General features: G+C 36.3%; 1 protein-coding gene across 5 annotated transcripts in view; it reads right to left on the reverse strand.

Annotated features, from left to right (window-relative positions):
* The window catches only part of DCLK1 (doublecortin like kinase 1), a 262,831-nt gene that overhangs the window by 58,076 nt on the left and 186,292 nt on the right, over positions 1–18,463 (reverse strand). For 3 of the 5 annotated variants that reach the window (XM_054068052.1, XM_054068059.1, XM_054068042.1), the window contains exon 6: positions 11,155–11,249. In XM_054068052.1, the coding sequence (XP_053924027.1) occupies positions 11,155–11,249 (95 nt within the window). Of the gene's footprint in view, positions 1–248; positions 5,314–11,154; positions 11,250–12,165; positions 12,460–18,463 lie in introns of those variants that run through there. The other 2 variants (XM_009568683.2, XM_054068069.1) reach the window with 2 other exon arrangements.

Here is an 18,463-nt window from a genome sequence, read left to right on the forward strand (position 1 = left end):
TATATCAAGAAAACCAGGTACTATTTTAAAACATCACAGGCGTGTTTCAGCACTCTAAGCTTTTCACAGGCATATTTTCCTAATACCTGTCTTAAGAGCCGAGTGCTGCTGCAGCCGAGTTGTCAGGAGACAGCTGGTACCTTGTTACCATTAGTATACTAATTTCCCGTTTCATGTTTCAAATCTACCCCACTGCATGCAAACAAACATACCCATATGCAATTCAAGGCAGGTATATATTTACTGTCTCCAAAAGACCCCTTAGAAACCAAATTCCTGCTTGAAGGAATTTTTGCATCTATACACTAGAGTCCAGAGTTTATTATTTAAAAAGGCACTGAATGGTTCTTAAAGAAGCCCATTAGGATGTATGAATTCCCTATGCTTTCACTAAGCAAATGTTTAGATGGACAATGCTGACCTGAAATGAACAAGCAATACCAATTGCAAGTATTTTGTAAAGCCTGTTAATCACATTTCCAAAATAAACTCACTGAACAGTGTGTTCTTTTTAAATATATTTATTACATCGCTTACAATAATCTACAGTAATGTTAAATCTAGCAAAACAACAAATTGCAACCAGGATGACATGGTCAAATATGAAACACAAGTACAACACAGTATGATGAAACAATGGCACAAAAATGAAGGTGATTTTCTTCAGCTGATTATGTGAAATAAAACATTCATCGGCATTTATTTTTGCAAGTTTTACATTTTTTTGTTGATAAATCAACAGCTTTCTTTTTGGTTTCTTGCATCACATTAATACAAAAATGGTATATTTTAAAAAGCAAATATCCAAGCACTTTTCTTTAAAAAAAATAATTGTATGCATAACTTTGTAAAATCTTAAACTTATGTTGTAAATGTGCCAATATTTACAATATCATAGTGCAACTAACAAAATGAAGAGGCCTTAGCACAAACATCGTTAGCTCCTCTTTCACTAGAATTCAAATTCCAAAACACTGTATTGCAGGGCAAATCACAAACTAATTACCTCATATAACATCAGACAACAAGTACACGCCAAATACAGTACAGCATTTTTCATACTTCACTGCTGAGGGTCAGTTTAAGTAAATGTGAATATAATCAACATGCACAAATACAGACACTAAAATGCATACAAATATGTATGTGTGCACTGTGTGTGTTTTTAATCCTTTGCGAACGTGTGCGTACACAACATATGTATCTACATTCCCATTGCCTTCCGTGGGGAGTGAGGGCACTCAGCCAGTCTGAGGCCACGTTCAAGGTGAAAGAGGCAAACCGAGCCCGTTTAAAGGTGTTACAAGAGCAAACACAGCTCAGAATAGCCTCTGCTCTGCTTGGGAAGCCCTGCTTTCTGAACGAAAGGGTTTCCTGGGGGCACTACACCCATTTCCAAAGTGTATGACAACCATTTGCTTTCTTTGCTCAGCGTGTAAAGGTACTGCTGGTTGTGTGTCATAAGGTTATTTTTCTATTGATCACTCAGAAGTTCTCATCCCATCACTAACAGATAAACTGAAAGCGAAGATTAAAAAAAGAACAATCTTGTATTCAGTTGTATACCATCAGTTGTATACAGGAAAAAGCACAGACAACATTAATCTAAGTATTTATCAAGAGATGAGGTAAATTAGCACCATACAGATTTTCTGTTTGTTCATTTCTCTACTATTTTTTAAGGAACAGTACACTTAGGTCGATCAGAGGTTCTTATTATATTACTGTCAATTCACTTTAACATTTAGAGTTGGAGGATATTTTTTTTGTAACACACTGCACTATATAGTTCACATCACAGTGTGAAGTATGAAACTGTAAAAGCAAACACTATTATTTATTTCAATTGTTATGCCACACAATCTTAACCCAGATGTTCTTCAAGGCTATTTAACATTATGTATCCGTGCTTATAATATACATTTACAGCCATAATATTAATGCCCCAGAATTTTCATTTTACAGTCATATGTGCCCAGTCATATGTGAAAATGGTTTAGAGAAAAAGAACTAAATATAATGTGCTGTTCCTGAATTATTTTACAAATTGAGAAGTAATTTTCACATTGGACAATGAATGTTAAAGCTTTTACTGATTTCAACAAAAGAACAAATGTGAACATGTCAAAACAATCTCATTTAAAAATTATGATTAATGTTTCGTCTGTGTACATATTTTTGTGCGTAAGGTCCTATCCTTCCCACCTTGGAGTCAATCATGGTATTACCACTAACTTCAAACTGAGCAGAACTTATCCCTTGTTCGTACATGAGGTCTCTTAAAGTTGTATAGACTTCCTCGGGGGAGCTGCTTAGCAAGTACAACATAGTGTAGCTCCACTGACTTTAACAGAGCTATAGCAAGTCTCACCAGGTGAACAACCTCCCATTAATACATTTTCCCCACATATTTGTTTAAAGCCACAAATGTGACATAACTGTGCATGGGTTTCAAAGCCATCTATCTTCGTGTGTGTGTATGTGTGTATAAATATAAACATACACATTCTGTGCTTCATATATGAACTGTTTGTTGCATAAAAGAAAAAGAAAAGAGATTAAAAAAATCCAAAAAGTTGCAGAAAGCATTAGGGAAATAATCACAAGTATTCGTAAAGCTCAAAGGGAAGCAAAGCATTCACAATCTATACAAGACTCTTTAGCTACATCATAATCACCTTAGAGTAGGCACAAATAATGCAGCATACAGAGAGCTATAAGAGGTTCAAACAGTATAAAGTTGCTTAAGCTATTCTGTTATTTAATGAAGCTGATGAAGTCGAGGAACAAACTAAAACCTGTGCTGTTGCAAGCAGAACTACAGCATCAAGAAACATAATTTCAGTTTCACCCATAAACAGAAACCTTCTGGTCTTGCTCAAAAGAAACATTTCATTTCTGCTCATGTATAATGGGAATTACATTCTACACAAAAGGGATCTCAAGGTCTATAAACAGTGTACCTTTTCCATCTCTAAGGGACTTCATTCTTTAAATGAAATATTAATGATACATATCGCCCCTGAACAGCCCCTTAATACAAGTCATATGTTGAAATGATTAAATGTTATGGACTAGCATATTCTTTGAAACAGTCTTGATGGAGAACTCGCTATCATAACAATTACTGATACAGGGTCCATTTTTCTTTTCCACAGCTACTCGAAGCTGTGGGATTCAGGTTTGCTGGCAATCTGTGCTCCCTGCACAGAACAAACATTCTTAATAAACTGCCTTAAGCAGCAATAGCCTATGTGGGAGAGGGGAGGAAAAATAAAACCCCTGGAATTTATTTCCTTCACAGGAAAAAAAAATCTTTGAAACATCAGTAAGTATTTTGTTCAGTCTGGTGGATTTGTCTGAATTGTTGCAAACTGATCCCAATGCACCTTTACATAATAAGCATTTCTTGGGATTAAGTAATACATTTTACAAAGATGCTCCCTCCTAACAGGCAAAAATGCAAGTAACTTGACAGCTGTGAACTTTTTAGTAGGACAGGCTAGCCTTAGGATCGAGGTATGGGGAGGGACTGTTCCTATTGCTGGGAATAGTTTTAGATCTGAAGTCTGATGCAGCAATGGCAAAACAAGCGTTTCAAAAGGGAATGACTGAACTGCTTCAGCAAACCTCTCAGACCAATGACTTTCTCTCCAGGTGATACTGGAACCAAATATTGAAAACAGAGAAGGTAAGTTGTTTTTGCATTCTGCTGCCCTTTTACTTCTTTTTGCAAATATCCTCCATAAAGAAAACGATATTGATACAGTGAAGCCATAACATCACATGCCAACATTTTCCAGCTGCTGAATTTTATTATAGACAAATCAATGTAAAGGAATTATTTCACTACATTTAAAAGTTGGCATGTAGCAGCTAAACATTTTCTGCTATGAAGTAAATTTTCCTCATTTCATAATATATTAAATCATCACTAACTAGCTCAAAAATATAATCTCTATAGATTTTTGTTGAGGATCAGAATCACACTAATTTCTAATTCTTAAATCATTAGTATTTGAGATATTGAAAGGAAAGGCATAAGACAGTAGAAGTGTGTGATCACTAGACTATGGGCTTAAATACAACAGATAAATTTTAAAGCAATATGCAACGTACCATGGGAAATATTGCTATTACATAAATTAATATATACTAAGGTTCTCACAATAAAGCAGCAGAAAACAAGTAAAATTAGTAGATATTTGTTAAGCAACTGGTTATAATGCGTGACCTACTTGAACACTAAAGGAGTTTTGCATATTCATGATGTACAAAATTACCACCTCTAGAAATTACGAAGAGAATTAGGTCAATAGGAGGATGATTTACAGAACCACCATTTCTGTAGGCTTTCATTTGAAAATGCATAGAATGTCTCATTACAGCAAATAAAAAATGATGTTCCTGTCCTTAACATAAGTGAAAATAATCACTAGTTTCTCAGCAAAATGTGTTTCTCCAAACGGTGTTATAGTATGTGTTTCAGATGACGCTGCTAGCCAGCAGGCCTTCATATTTCTGTGTTAAGAAATCTGTCCATATTTACTTGCAACACACGGATGATAAGCAGTAACAGCTCTTGCCGGATAAAACATTCATGTTGCCTATGAACACCCTTCTGTTTACAGTCATTAGATGGTAACACAGTGAAGACAACTTGAACACTGCTTTGAATGCATTTAATTTTTGCTCTGTGACCACATGGGATTTCTTCATTTTCCTTTCATTTAGATAAAAAGACTAAACTTAGAGTGTTCCAAATGTGCGTGCTGGGATCAGACAGCGTGGTGCAAGCAGTTTAATAAGGCAGGTTTTTTTTTTTTGCATTTTATCTATTCATTGGTAAAAGCAAAGTATTCATTAACTGTTCATACCAAAATGAATAAAGTTACCTATGTTAAAAACAGAACATATAATCAGTACCTTGGATGTTAAAAAGAGTGCTATTCATAAATGTGCCCACTACAGATTTGTGCGTTACGTTCACTTTATTGAATCTTCATTCCTTAAAGTGTGCACAATGCTGTTTTGTCTTTGACGGACATATTCAATGGCCCATTCATTACAAATTCAGTGGTAAAGCCAAAAATACCCGCCAGCCCCCAAGAATTAATTTGGCCCCAAGTTTTTAATATTAAATATGCAAAACTCTTTTGTGCGATTCACTATTACTGTAAATTAGCAGCTATTCTTTTAAAAAAATGTTAAACCTTCACCAAATCACAAACCATAAACATTGTTCCATTTTCTCTTTTACACTGAGTCTCCTACTGAATCCATATCATCCGAAGAGAGTGGGCGATACAGGTCCTGTAAGATGAAGTGCAGTATAGATTTGTTTATTGTGTTTGATTTGTTGCACTGTAATTGTCATATTCTTTTGCTACTGTGGACCAGAAGATAATGTTTAACATAAAATACTCATAATTCTATACAGTCAGATTTTTTGGCTTAATAACATATAATTCTTTTTTAATGAACAAATAGATGGTTAGTAAATAAAGTTGGAGTTTCAATGTACAACATTTTCTAAGAGGCAATTATTTTTTTTTCTTTGATTCTTTCCTATTAAACATCATTAAAACAATATTTTTCTGTTCTGGAGAGTCTCCTAATTGTTTGGAAAACAGGCAATATGAATTTAATCTTAAAGAGAATATATTTCCTTTTTTGCTGTTTTGCAAACAGCAGTAGAAAATTAAGTGCTTGCCTCACACAAGGTAATAAAACCTTGCCACTCAGTGGTGATATAGCATGGATCCAGCAACATTTGAGCCCCAGAATGCTGACACTGAATATTGCCATTATCTATACCGTACTGAAAATGTTATCTCTTTTCCACAGTTTTTCTGTGTCTGTGTGTATGTACAAAAAAAAGAAAGCACGTAAAATCCCCCCATCACTGTCTCTTTCTGATGGTAGCCAAGCAACCAGCTCACAACAGCAGGAAGAGTCTGACTGTATGGATCCACTTCAGTGTTTCAACACCCACTCCAAGCATCCTCTGATGGATAAGATAATCCTCAAATGCCAGAGGTGTTAAGGGTGATACATTGCCCTATCCAACCTACACAGCACAACAATCCATGCAAAGATAGACAATAGCACTGAATGAAAGTTCAGCAAAGAGAAGCAGCGAAGGACACAGTGCTGTCTTTTTAAGGTGAATTAACTGACGGCTTAGAGGGGCAGAAAGTAGGCAAGTACCCAGATCCTTTAAGTATAAAACGTATTTATGAAACACAACAAAACAACTACAAGACAAAATACAAGAACATATGAGAATGGCAAGGCTGATGGAGCCAGCTTTAGCGTTAACCTTGGTTTGGGATTTTTTGGGCTTTTTTAATCACAGAAAGATAACTGAGGCACAAAAAAAATAAACAAATCTAAAAGCTATACTATAAAACAAGGTCTACCTAAAACGAACACTTTACAAATGGCAAATTTGCAAGGATCTCAATAATCTATGCAGCTTTATGCTTTACTTTTGAGCAATTTATAAAAGGGATTTAAGTCCCTTAAAGGGTTTTTCTTACTCCCTGGGATGTTTACGCTGCATGTATTCTGCCAGTGGGCAAGTGTACATACAGCAGCAGAGATATTAGACTGGCAGAGTGAAAATTTTAATCTTAAATATATTTTTATTTTGTTGTGAACAATCTAGACAAAACAAGAACTTTACATGGCCAATACCATGTCATTCTGAATACCAACTAGTTAGTTAATTATTGAAATTTCTTTTGAGCATATAAAGCTTGGGAATTTCTAATGTAAATGACAAAAAAAAAATCTTTTGATTTGTTAGGTAGGGTAACGCACCAAACATTTAAATAGTATCTTCCAGGTGACTGCTTATTCCTCTGAACATAAAAAAAGCTCATAAAAACACTCAGAACTTACAAAGAAGATATTTGTGAGAACTGACTTTTAATACTTAGGGAATATTTTTGTGTTTATTTTATTAACTCTATGGTTGTTTTAAAGTAAAATCATGCACAAGATTTCATGATCATATTCTCTACTTCTTTAATTTATTTTAAACACTTGAAACTTTTAAAAAGTTCTCCTTTCTGCAAGAATTTTCCTTGCTTATAATTAGCTGAAGAGCTGTATTTTTGAGAAATATGAGGTGAATCTATTCATTGTTTTGCATAGATTAATACAAAGACAAAACTTGTTGAATGAATAAGACTTCGTGGCTACATATGACTCAAAAAAATCTTATATACATAGAATTTAATTTCACTGTCTGATTAGTCAAGAAATACCTTAATTCTAATTTTTTTTAATTATTCTATAGGTTGCAGTCTCTAGAGTAGTAGAAAAGAACATCCAAAATAATGGCAAGCAAAAGAAAATCAGGTATAGAATGTGTCCACCTTAACTGAAGTAATGACTCTTACTACAAGACAGGGGGAAAATAAGCTCATAAAGTATTATAAAAACTAGTTAAACACAATGTGGGGGTTGCTATTATTTGTATTTATTGTTATGATTGCCATGTCACCTTTTCTGTGACAGCATCATTAATTGTACTCTGTTGTGGTAGGAACTCTAAGCATGTGCAACACAATAACTCTCCAGTTCAACTGCTATAAACCTGAATTTCAGAGGTTTTCATTCTCTGTGGAAACAGACAATTAGGTACATACCAGTTTAAAAAAAAAAATCGTAATTTCCTATTTAAAGATACATATAAGGAAACAATTTAACTACCAGAAGGCCTAACTATTTTACACAGCCTGCAAGTTAAAATACTCAGAAGCTGATAAATGATTAACAATTAGCTCAGATGGCTGATAAATGGTTCCTCGTTAACACGAGGAATAATACACGGCCTTGTGTATTACACTCACGAAATTAATCTTTCCAATCTGACTTTCCTCAAATATAGACTGAATTTCATCCAAGATTATAAAAACACAACTTTCATTTGTTACTGAATTTCTGGAAACAGCTCAGCCACACACATATTCAAATGAGAAAGGATAAAACTTTATCTTTTTATATCCTGGATTTTGAGGGTACAAAATTTAGTCTGTAGGGTTATAAGCGTAGTTTCTATGAGTATGTACCACAGCGGCATTTTCGGCTTTATTTACATCAATGGAAAGCCTTACACCAAGGGCCAGAAGTTATTTTTTTAAAAAGGTGAGTGATTAAATGTCAGTAAGTAAGATGATTGATCCCCACTCTGTAATTAGAAGGAATATTTTCTTTGGAAAATTCTGCCATCTCCACTATTTTTACAGATCTTTATTATTCACAGTGAGAAATCCCTCAGTTTGTGCAAGTACTTTCCCTTTGTGCCTCTGAATTCAAAAGCATGACTTCCTCTCACCCGTATTTCCCAGGAAAAAAACTGGCAGCCTGCCCAGACCCCTCAGCATTTTGACATACCAAGCCTACAAATCTCTCATAGCACCTGGATGAGGATGCTGAAGAGCTGATTGATTACTTATGTCAAGGGGAATCAGGCTGTGCTACAGTCAACATTTCTTATTGTCTTCCAGACCCAGCACATACCACTGGCAACCCATGCACCAGATCGCATGAGGGAACAGGCACTCTTCTAACTCTAACTGCACAAAGAAAGTGGCAGAGAAAAAAATAATTACACAGGTGAGCTGGCATTCCCAGAACCTGGCATCTTATTTCAGTTCTATAGGAGTAGCTCCCACCTTCAGCCCCAGACCGTGGCTCTAGCAGCCAACAATCTTCTTTCGGGACAGGAATACCTCACCTCTCAACAGTGGGGACAAGGTGGGCACTAAAATCAGTCTCTTTTCTCTTGCAGGTCTATCCCATTTCAACAATCTCCTAGGGAATAAACCTCCTCCTTGTCAGCCATGTAGCCGAAGCCATTAAAGACAAAGCAAAATGCTTTGTGTTCAAATTTGGTTTATGATAATATGGTACATAAAATAACCGGTCCTCTAAATAAAATCTAAATGGCAACATACAAAAGATGGTACAAAATCAAAAGAGAAAATGATTTATACTGCTATCAAGAAAATTAGGATTAGTAAGCACTGCTTAATGGCTGTTCATAGAATTAATTTAGTCATTGGAATACTCATTATGACCTTCAACAACACAATCCTATGTTTTTACATTGAACTTCTAGGTCATTCACTTCACAACCTGAACATGAAAGGAGTCGAAATAAATTCTCAGAGCAAGTGTACAGTTTCCATTACTGAACTTCTGAGTAGTTGATTTTGAACCTAAATATTATTGCAATGTATTTTTATATGACTACAATCTAGTTTCACATGTATGCTCCATATTTTACCAGGTTTAAAAAAACAATCTGTTTAAAACAATGCTGGACAAGGTACCGTACTAGGATCAAGAGGACTGGATACGAATATCTGAGGAGAGAATTCAACTCTTTAACAATGTCTTCTCTCTCCTGTAGTTTACTTCAGTATTTATTTTCTGTACACTAAGCTATGTGATTACGTTACCGCTACACAGCCTTTTGCATCCATAATACAGTCACTCAGTGATTCTGTTACACTTCCACATAGGGAATCTGGATAAGACAAAGCTCATCTGCTCTCCTCTTCGCATTTGAAAGTCAGAAACCTTGTGGCCAAACCTGCCTTGTGTCTAATATTGCTGACCACATGGTTCCCACTCACCCATTTACGAATATCAACATAAAACCATTTCTTCACTGTGGGGGAGGAGCATCAGTGGTGAGGAAGGAAAGTTACCAATGAAAAGAAACAGCCTACAGCAAACGGAAATCCACTGTACACTGTTATCATCCATCTAAACAGACACCCTTACATTAACAATGTATAATTCATTTGGAAGACTCTCTGTTCCCTTTTCAGTGACTTATTAATGATTCATTAATAAGCTTTGAGAGTAAGAACAAACAGGCATGAAAGATACTGCATTCAAGATTTTAGTACCAGCTTACCCAGCTGAAACTTGCATCTTTACTCTCTGTGTACCTGATGATGAAACACATGACACTACCCTGAGGCTTCAAGTTGTCACTCACTACCTGTCTCTGTACTGCAAGATAACAGTCAGCTTCAATATCTATAAACAACTCATGGCGTGAACCCATCCACGGCTGTATCCTATCCTGAGGTAAGACTTCAGTATGCACAATTCCTCATCTCTGTGCTATCCACTGGACATGAAGAAGGATACACAGGTTAGAAGGGAGTCGTGACATACTACAGCTATTCCTGGTTTGGCTTTCTAGGAATCAGGTCTTCACCAGCCCCTAGAGTCAGGCACTGACAGTTTTGTACATAATCCCATTACTTTGAGAGACACAAATCATGTCCTTATTTAAAAACTGAAAAGGCAGAAAAAGGATGCGTTCAAACTGTGCTTATAAACACAGAAATACAGAGTACTGCCTTAGGGAAGTTTTCATTGAGAACTGATCACAGTTTAGAAAATAGCAGAAGAGAAGACAGGTAGACATCTGTCCCAGTGCTTTTGAACAGATACAATTAATTGTATCAGCATGTGGAGCCTTTTGGGTTGAACAAGTCATGCTTTGTCAAAGGGTTACAGTAGTAACATAGGTACTATCTTAATTCCAGATGCTTAGGTACACTGTAGATTCTTCTATACTAGGGGGAACCTACAGCCACTAATAACTCTGGTCAAGCAAAGTGACTGACAAGTCTCATGCTGCTTTAGTACTGATTGTATCGTCACTGCACAAGCCTATGATACCACAGCTAATCCACAGCTAAATTCCACAGTGCATTCTTTCATCTTGCTTCAAGATCAAAGGTTTTAGAAGTGACATAAAGCCCATGGTCAAATTAAGAACAAAAAAACGTCTGACAACGTGAATGTTTCCTTCCAGTTGTGAAACGCTGGGAAAAAGAAACTAAAACAAAAAGAAAAAAGTTTTGTAAAAAAGGTGAAAGATACCTCTGTTTTACCTGTCAAGGATAAGCCAGTCCCCAGCACACTTAGCATTTTGACAGACACAGAACAGTTGTATTCCATTTCAGTGTTGTACAAACACAACAAGGACTGTAGCCAGACTCTTCCACCCTACAATTCTACACACAAAGAATCACTGGAGAGAGGGCTATCGGCTAACAGCTATGCCAGGTTCTCCCCAGCCATGCTCAGAAATCAGTTTCCTTATTTCCTTACCCTCTGTTTCCGTAGGCTTCCTGGGCTGGTAGGAGATGGACTTGGAGACTTCCCAGAGCGGGGAGTAGAAAGCTGGCTACCAGGGGTTCCATTCACTAAAACGAAAATAAATTGAAAAAATAAATATAAAGCATTATTAAAACCAAAGAAATACTTAAATCAACATATTTCTTTTAATTCCTTGTTGAACAGATTAATTTGCTTTTGCTTACTGTTTTAAACATTAAAGTAATTCACAAATGAACTGTTTCACTGAGTTTTGGCTTATGAAGCCAATTTTTATACAGAGTTCAAACAAATAACAAAACTTACGAGATTGTTTAGTCAATGGCAGAGAGTGTAATCACATTTTCTTAAACTATATTGTTACTGTTCTTGAAAGTGATGGAGAGGAAGGTGCTTTGTTAACCTTAACAGACCTTTGCTATATGTAAAGATTTTAATTCCATTTAGTTATGGTTTGAACAGCTACACACCAAAAATAAATAGCAATATTGCTTGCAAGAACAAATCAGCTGCTTGCTGTTCCTCACTTATTCTTCTAAAGAGATTTTTACAACACTATCTGACCCAAACATCACCTCAGACTTAACCCAGAAGGGCTTTTTAGAGTAAATTGGACATAACACTTCAAGTCTGACTTACAGCAAAGCATCACTGCCTCAGATAAGTAAGTTCCTTCATATATATCAGTGCCTATCACCTTAGAAGCATCTTTTGCGTGCATGTGACATTATCCATTAAATTAACAAAACAATACCAGCAGAGGACAGAATTCTACTACAAAGCAATCACAGGAGAGGCTATCAATAATATTCACACTGAAGAATCGATAAAAACACTACAAAGCATGTATCACATATATATGTAAATATTCTTAAACAAGCAACTGTTATATCACAGTCCACATTTATCAGCACCAGGAAATAAAAGAACAACAATCATATTCCCAGATTTTGAATCTTAGGAGAATATTTACACACTAGGATATCAACAAGGCATTTGACTTACCTTCTATGAGTTCTAACATGGGCAAAATCTTACTGTTTAACTTAGTAATAGCAAGCAGCAAAAATCCTGCTCTGTACTAAGCCAAGCTGTAGTCAAACTGCAAAGCAATGGGATTAGTTAAGGATAGCTGGGGCTGCTCACAGAGTGAGCTGAACGTGATGCAGGATTCATAAGCAGAAGCTTTTTCTGCGTAAGGCTGACGTCTTCAGAGCAGCAGTGGGAGGTGCAGGTGCTGTCTTAGGGCTACATCAAAGGTGTCAATTAAGCATAATGCTGCCACTTCACAATGCTGAGCCACCGCAACCCCCACTTGCTTTCCATGGAGCCCCGAAAGCCGAAGCAATTTTATATGCTGTGCACTGAATCATAATGAGGTGCCTTTGGGGGCAATATACCAAATGACTCACCCGAAAATCAAAATGACAATAACTCTTGTAAAACCTTGGCCGACTGGCAATCTAGCAAATGATAATTCCTTTGGATAATACACTAAGCATTTTTAATGGTTTTTCTTACTTTTACATAATACATTGTTATCACTGGCTAATACTGGGCCCACACATTATAAGAAAGAAAGTCTTATCCCCACCATACCACACACATCAATAAACCATTTTATACTGCATGATAAATAATGATCATTTAATAATGCTTAGGTGCTACGAGTGATCAAATCTCAACATCACTTTGCGCAAGGCATTGTTTAAGGCAAAGATGCAATATAATTTTATAACCATATGAACAACAAGACACACTAACTGGATTTAAATAGGTTGCTTTTATGGAAAACCATTCCACTTATCTAGGCTTCAAATTCTCTTTGTACAGAGGACAATGATTTGCACATATCCGCACCGATTCAAATTACTAAGTGTGTGGGGGAGAGCACACACATATGGACACATTCACTGAAGTTCATACAGTATTCGGCAAAACACCCCACAGGTCTGGTTGAGAAAGACTAAAATCAAATTTATTATCAATACTTCTGAAATCATTTAGGGAAAGAGCAACATGGGGAGATTAAAAAATGAGCTTTTTGGAATCTCAAACTTCTAAAGTTTTAAAGGGATTCTTATAAACAAATATGGTATTATCTAGAAACTAATACTAAACTACTACTAGTCACACGGATTATGTCCTCAGGACTGCTCAGTAACAAAACTAGTGCTCTGCTTTCTCTTTAAACTAAGCAAATATTCTTAGTAATTATTATTAGAAAATTTAAGATAACAGATACACTTTAATAAAACCTGTAGGACTAGGCACTGGTTCCTGTTCTTAACAGATTGATTCCTTCCCCCCTAATTTTCAACAATAGTTTTTTTTAGAATTATTCTGTCCAGAAGACTTGATGCTACCAAGTGTAACCAGATAAATAGATGGCATTTTGTATTTGACTTGATCATTTCCCACATATACCACATTGATGAGTATCTATTTTAGATGAAAAAATATTATGAACGCCAGAAATTTTTCACTTGCCACTACCAGAGTATCCAGAGCCTTTAAGCTAAAATCCAGTCTTCTGCCCAACAGCAATTTTTAAAAAGGAAAATTATGTTAGTTGTGCTTGTGTTGGCTGCCTGTAATATATGAAATCAAGAGCACAAAGAATAGACCAAGATCCTCAGGAGATTTAAGAGCAGTTTGCTCACCTCCTTAGCCATATCCAAAACACAAAGGTGCTAAGTACCTAAAACACACACCAGGATTTTTGTGAGCATTCAATGACTCCCTATGGAGAGCTGTTAAGGAAACTAAAGATGACAATTAGGACTGCCGATGAGATTCCTTTATCAGTCTTTAGATGCCTTGTGTGTAGACTTCTACATTTGAAGTAATTTCCTAAACCTTATTTTAACCAAGTTGCTGTCGTAATACAAGCTGCATAATCCCCAAGCAACCATCTAAAGCAGACCTGATGAACTGGAGGTGTCCATTGTGGTGCAGGTTTCTAAAGCTAAGTAAGATGAATCAAACCCAGGCACCTAGAGGTTTAGGATATGCTGGACATGAAGCAAAATCATAAAAATTCTCTTCACCTACCAATTTTGTTGGATTTTATTACAAGCACAGTACTCATTGAATAAACTCTGATGACTGAAGGCCACAGAGAGTCTACATTAATCAAACTGAATAGGGAATTGGGTGACGTGGGCTCTGTTCCCATCTCTCTACAAGCATCTGCACAACATCAGGCAAGTCATGTCATCTCTACCACTTGCCTACTTAGGCTTTAAATTGTGGCAGAATGAACTCTCCATGTACATTGTGTCGTCTGCCTTCTGGGTGCTCTTCATACCTGTAGTATATTATTAATGTGATGATTAAGACACACATCACAAAAAGGAAGAAATAGTAATTCCTAATAATTTCCCATTCCACTCCAGGTATCTGCACTACATTCATACTAACTGATAGAGCACATGTTCCTACAGGGAACTCTAGGTCAGATAAAGACACAATAAACTGTAAACAACTGTTATGATTAATCATGTTATTGAGCAATGCAAGAGGTTTCTTGTCACTTTTTATTCACAAAATGGCAGAGGTCAGAGACTTCAGCTTAACATACAGCACCCTCTCATTGTCTCATGAAAAAGATTTATCTGTTCAAAATTTCACAGGTAAAATATATATTAAAATGCTAAAACAATAACAAAATTATTGTGGCTTCTCTGAGCTAACATATAGAACTGTAAACTCCTTCCCTTACTGTCCTGTCTTCCTGACGGTGCACAGCAGGGCAAGAATCTGTCTTTGTATTTGTTTTCCCAGCACCTGGCACACACATAAAGGTAGAAAACCTCACAAAATATAACACTTAGGCCGGAAACCATAATCTACCGAGATAAACGAAAATAGGTTTTCATATGAATATGCTTATTAACTCAGGAAAATGCTGTAATTAAAAAGTACTCTTATAGCATTCTAATAAATACATTTTGATAAGGCATCTTTTTATTATGCAATTACAAAAAGTGAAAAAAGCTGAATTAAAGTATCAAGTGCCAGTCTGAGAAGCTGCTAATGCCACTGCACTGTATTAAAATCATACTCTGCTATAAAACCACCTGTGCACTCTACAAACCATGTTGAAATAACTATGCATGTTTACAGAAGTGGTTTGCCAAACAAAAGTGTATGTGAAAAGGAAACAGAAGACTAAAGGAAAGAAACAGTTCAGGCTTTTACACAGACACAACTTATTTGTGATTAGAACAGCCAAACCTAAAAAGACACAATAGAAGACACAACAACATGAGTAGGTCATATTTAGCAACCGTTAGGTAGAAAATGGTGATGTGAGACCACTACTTAACCATGTCTCAACTACTCCTGTAGATTGTCACTGTCCTTTCTGAAACAATATTTTTGTCTCAATAAGATTATGTAGTTAAGAAGTCATTAAGGAACAAACCATACCTTGCCTTTTCATTCCTTCTACCTCTGTATTGTACTTGTATACACCTCATGATTTTTGTCTTCATTGAAAGGAGAGAGCTTGTCCGGAGTATCACATTAAGCAAGGACCCTCATTATCACTCCTCAGTAAAGACAAGGCTTTTTAGGTTCTATCTTAGCATGCAAGAGGTTGAGAAAAATCCCAAATAACCAGTACTATATTCATTTTAACTGATGCTAAACTGTCCTTTTTGCATTCAATCTTTGCTAAAGTTTATGTCAAAAGTTATGCAGGTACAAAAAGAACATCTCTGTGCCGTTAAATTCAAGGCTTAACAGACCCATACAGAGCTTTCACCTCATCAACAGATCAACAGAACAGAAAAGTCAGCAGAAGGGATCACCCCCAGGTCAGGTTTATACTCCCATCCTGCAGTCACCAATACTTCAGTCCCTGTAAGTCTTCAGTACCTGTGGTAGCTGCAACATGTAACCCAAGCAGGGCAGAGCTCAGCAGGGATCGTGAATCCCCCCTCCACAGTCAGCCCATGCTGATCTCCATGGACTGGCCACTATGATGACATGTCTATCTCAACCTGAAGGTGAGAATTATCAAGCAGAGAAGTGCTGAAGACATGTAGATATTGCAGACGCACCATATCTCAGAAGATAGGAGGCTTCCTTGAAAATACAATTCCTTGGAATACATTAGGTTGTTTGTTTTTTTTTTTTTCTTGTAGCCTCAGAAGGTGAGTAAGTGCATCAGAGTACAGCTGATATCTATGATCTTGGCTATATGTACCTGATCTAGAGAGCATCTACATATATGTAAGGTTTAATGAAAATCTCTCTTTGAACTGTTTTCCCTAATTGGAAAGACTAGGATTCTCAAATCAGCCTATACGAATGTAGTACCAGCTCTGAGGACATTTCTTCATTCAGCATTTAAATTTTTAATTCTTAAAGAGGGCTAGACTATCCAGTCCAACCAAATCTATCTCTCTTACTAACTCTTGATTTTTACTACAAGATATAAAATTATAAAACTTACTTTTTTAATGACTAGTATCAAATACAAACACCATAAATAAAGAATTAAAGAGAAGCAGGATCAAAGTAAAAATCATCTGGAAATCCCTGGATCTGTAGGATGACTCCATTGCTCCCATGGGCTTGTACTCTTGGCTTTGGGAAAGTTTCGCTTCAGCATATTTATTACAAAATCTGTCAGCTGAGTACCTATAACAGTGTGAATAAAAACATGTGACCTTGCCAAAGACAATATAATACGTCATATTCCTTCCTTTGGGATCCAAAAGACATTCTTCAGTCAGGTGGCTGAAGATGGGTTGTTTCTGGATAACGGCCTAGGGATGAACTATCAAACTAAATGAAAACACATCTTCTTGCAAAGGAACACATCCACCTCTTATTTTACTAAGTAGCTGAGAAAAGCACAAGCATCTGCTCTAGCAAAGTGTTCAATAAGATCCAATTTCCATATCCTAAGCCACTTTTTTCTTTGGGGAACATCTAGAGTTTTGATCAGGCTTTAGTTTGACATGTAGCTTCACTATTTCTTTGCCCAGCTGCAATTTTTTAAAAAAAACACGCAGCCCTTGGTAATACCACCTGCTCTATTCATTCTTCACATACGTTGTCTTTGTCATTCAGGATAGATACACATCAACCCAGTTACTCTTGAAATAGACACCTGTCTTGCTACATAACTGAAACTCCTAAAGAACTCTTCTTAACATCAAACCTGAATTGCTGTTACAAATAAGATTTCAAGTATCAGAAATATTTTGGGTGATAGTTTGAGGGGAAAATGAGATAGATTAGATGGAGGAGAAGTGAGAAAGAAATTTTTGAAGGAGGTGCTCCAACTGAAAACAAAGGAAGTAGTTACTTCTGTTTAGATCAAATCCTGAAAATTAGAGGTGGGATTTCAGAGGCTAAAACAGAGTTCACCCAAATGCAGTATCTTTCCTTAATTTAATGGACCAGGAGTACAATTATTCCAGCCATCTCATGTTGTTCTTGATTTGATTAAAAATATTTATCATTAAGAAGTAAGGGCTAATTTCTTTCCATCTACCACCTCTTCACCTGTGCTGAGGCTGCCACCGATGGTGTTAATTGGTAGCTGGACAGAAACTGACAGCTACTGAAAAGCCTCCAGACATTCATAATTTTCAGTCACTAGCAACAGGCTGATACCAGATCTCACTGAAATTCAACATCTCTTTTATGATGTCCTTTCCCAACTAATATTTGATGCCAATAAAAACATCAAAATGCTTTACAAGTTTCAAGAAGACATCAGAAAAATTAAACAGAGGCGGGATTATCTTCTGCACTTGGAACCAGACTTCATTCCTCTGCCTCCTGGGAGGTCACACTACCTTTCTCTGCTTCTCTTCTTTGCTTTGTTCCCTGCTTCTCTCCTCTGTTTAGACTGAGAGCATTTTGAAGCAGACAATACCTGAAATGCATTTGCAAAAAAACAGAAAGCAATCCTCCTGCAGTGAGATTTCTGTCTTGTGGTACTGTTTTGAAACACTGTCAGATGTAAATAAAAGACTTAACAAAACACATAATAAGGGTGAAGTGTGTGCTTAACACATATCTTCCTAGCTTGCATGTACTCTTTTGAGAAAAAAAAGTATTGTGTTTTTATGCAAAAAAAGGATATATTTGCTTTCAGGAGCTAGAGAGTCTACCAGGCAAATGTAAGCACATTAAGCTTATAATCTGAAAAAAAAAAAAAAAAAAAAAAAAGAAAGGAGAAAGCAAGAATGGAAGAAAGGTGAACACCACCTATAGAAAGGCATACATTCTGCTTAACTATGTCAAGAAAGGATAAGGAGTGTGTGTCTCCCACTCC

Source organism: Cuculus canorus, chromosome 1 (genome assembly GCF_017976375.1).
Source record: "Cuculus canorus isolate bCucCan1 chromosome 1, bCucCan1.pri, whole genome shotgun sequence".
Classification (NCBI taxonomy): domain Eukaryota; kingdom Metazoa; phylum Chordata; class Aves; order Cuculiformes; family Cuculidae; genus Cuculus; species Cuculus canorus.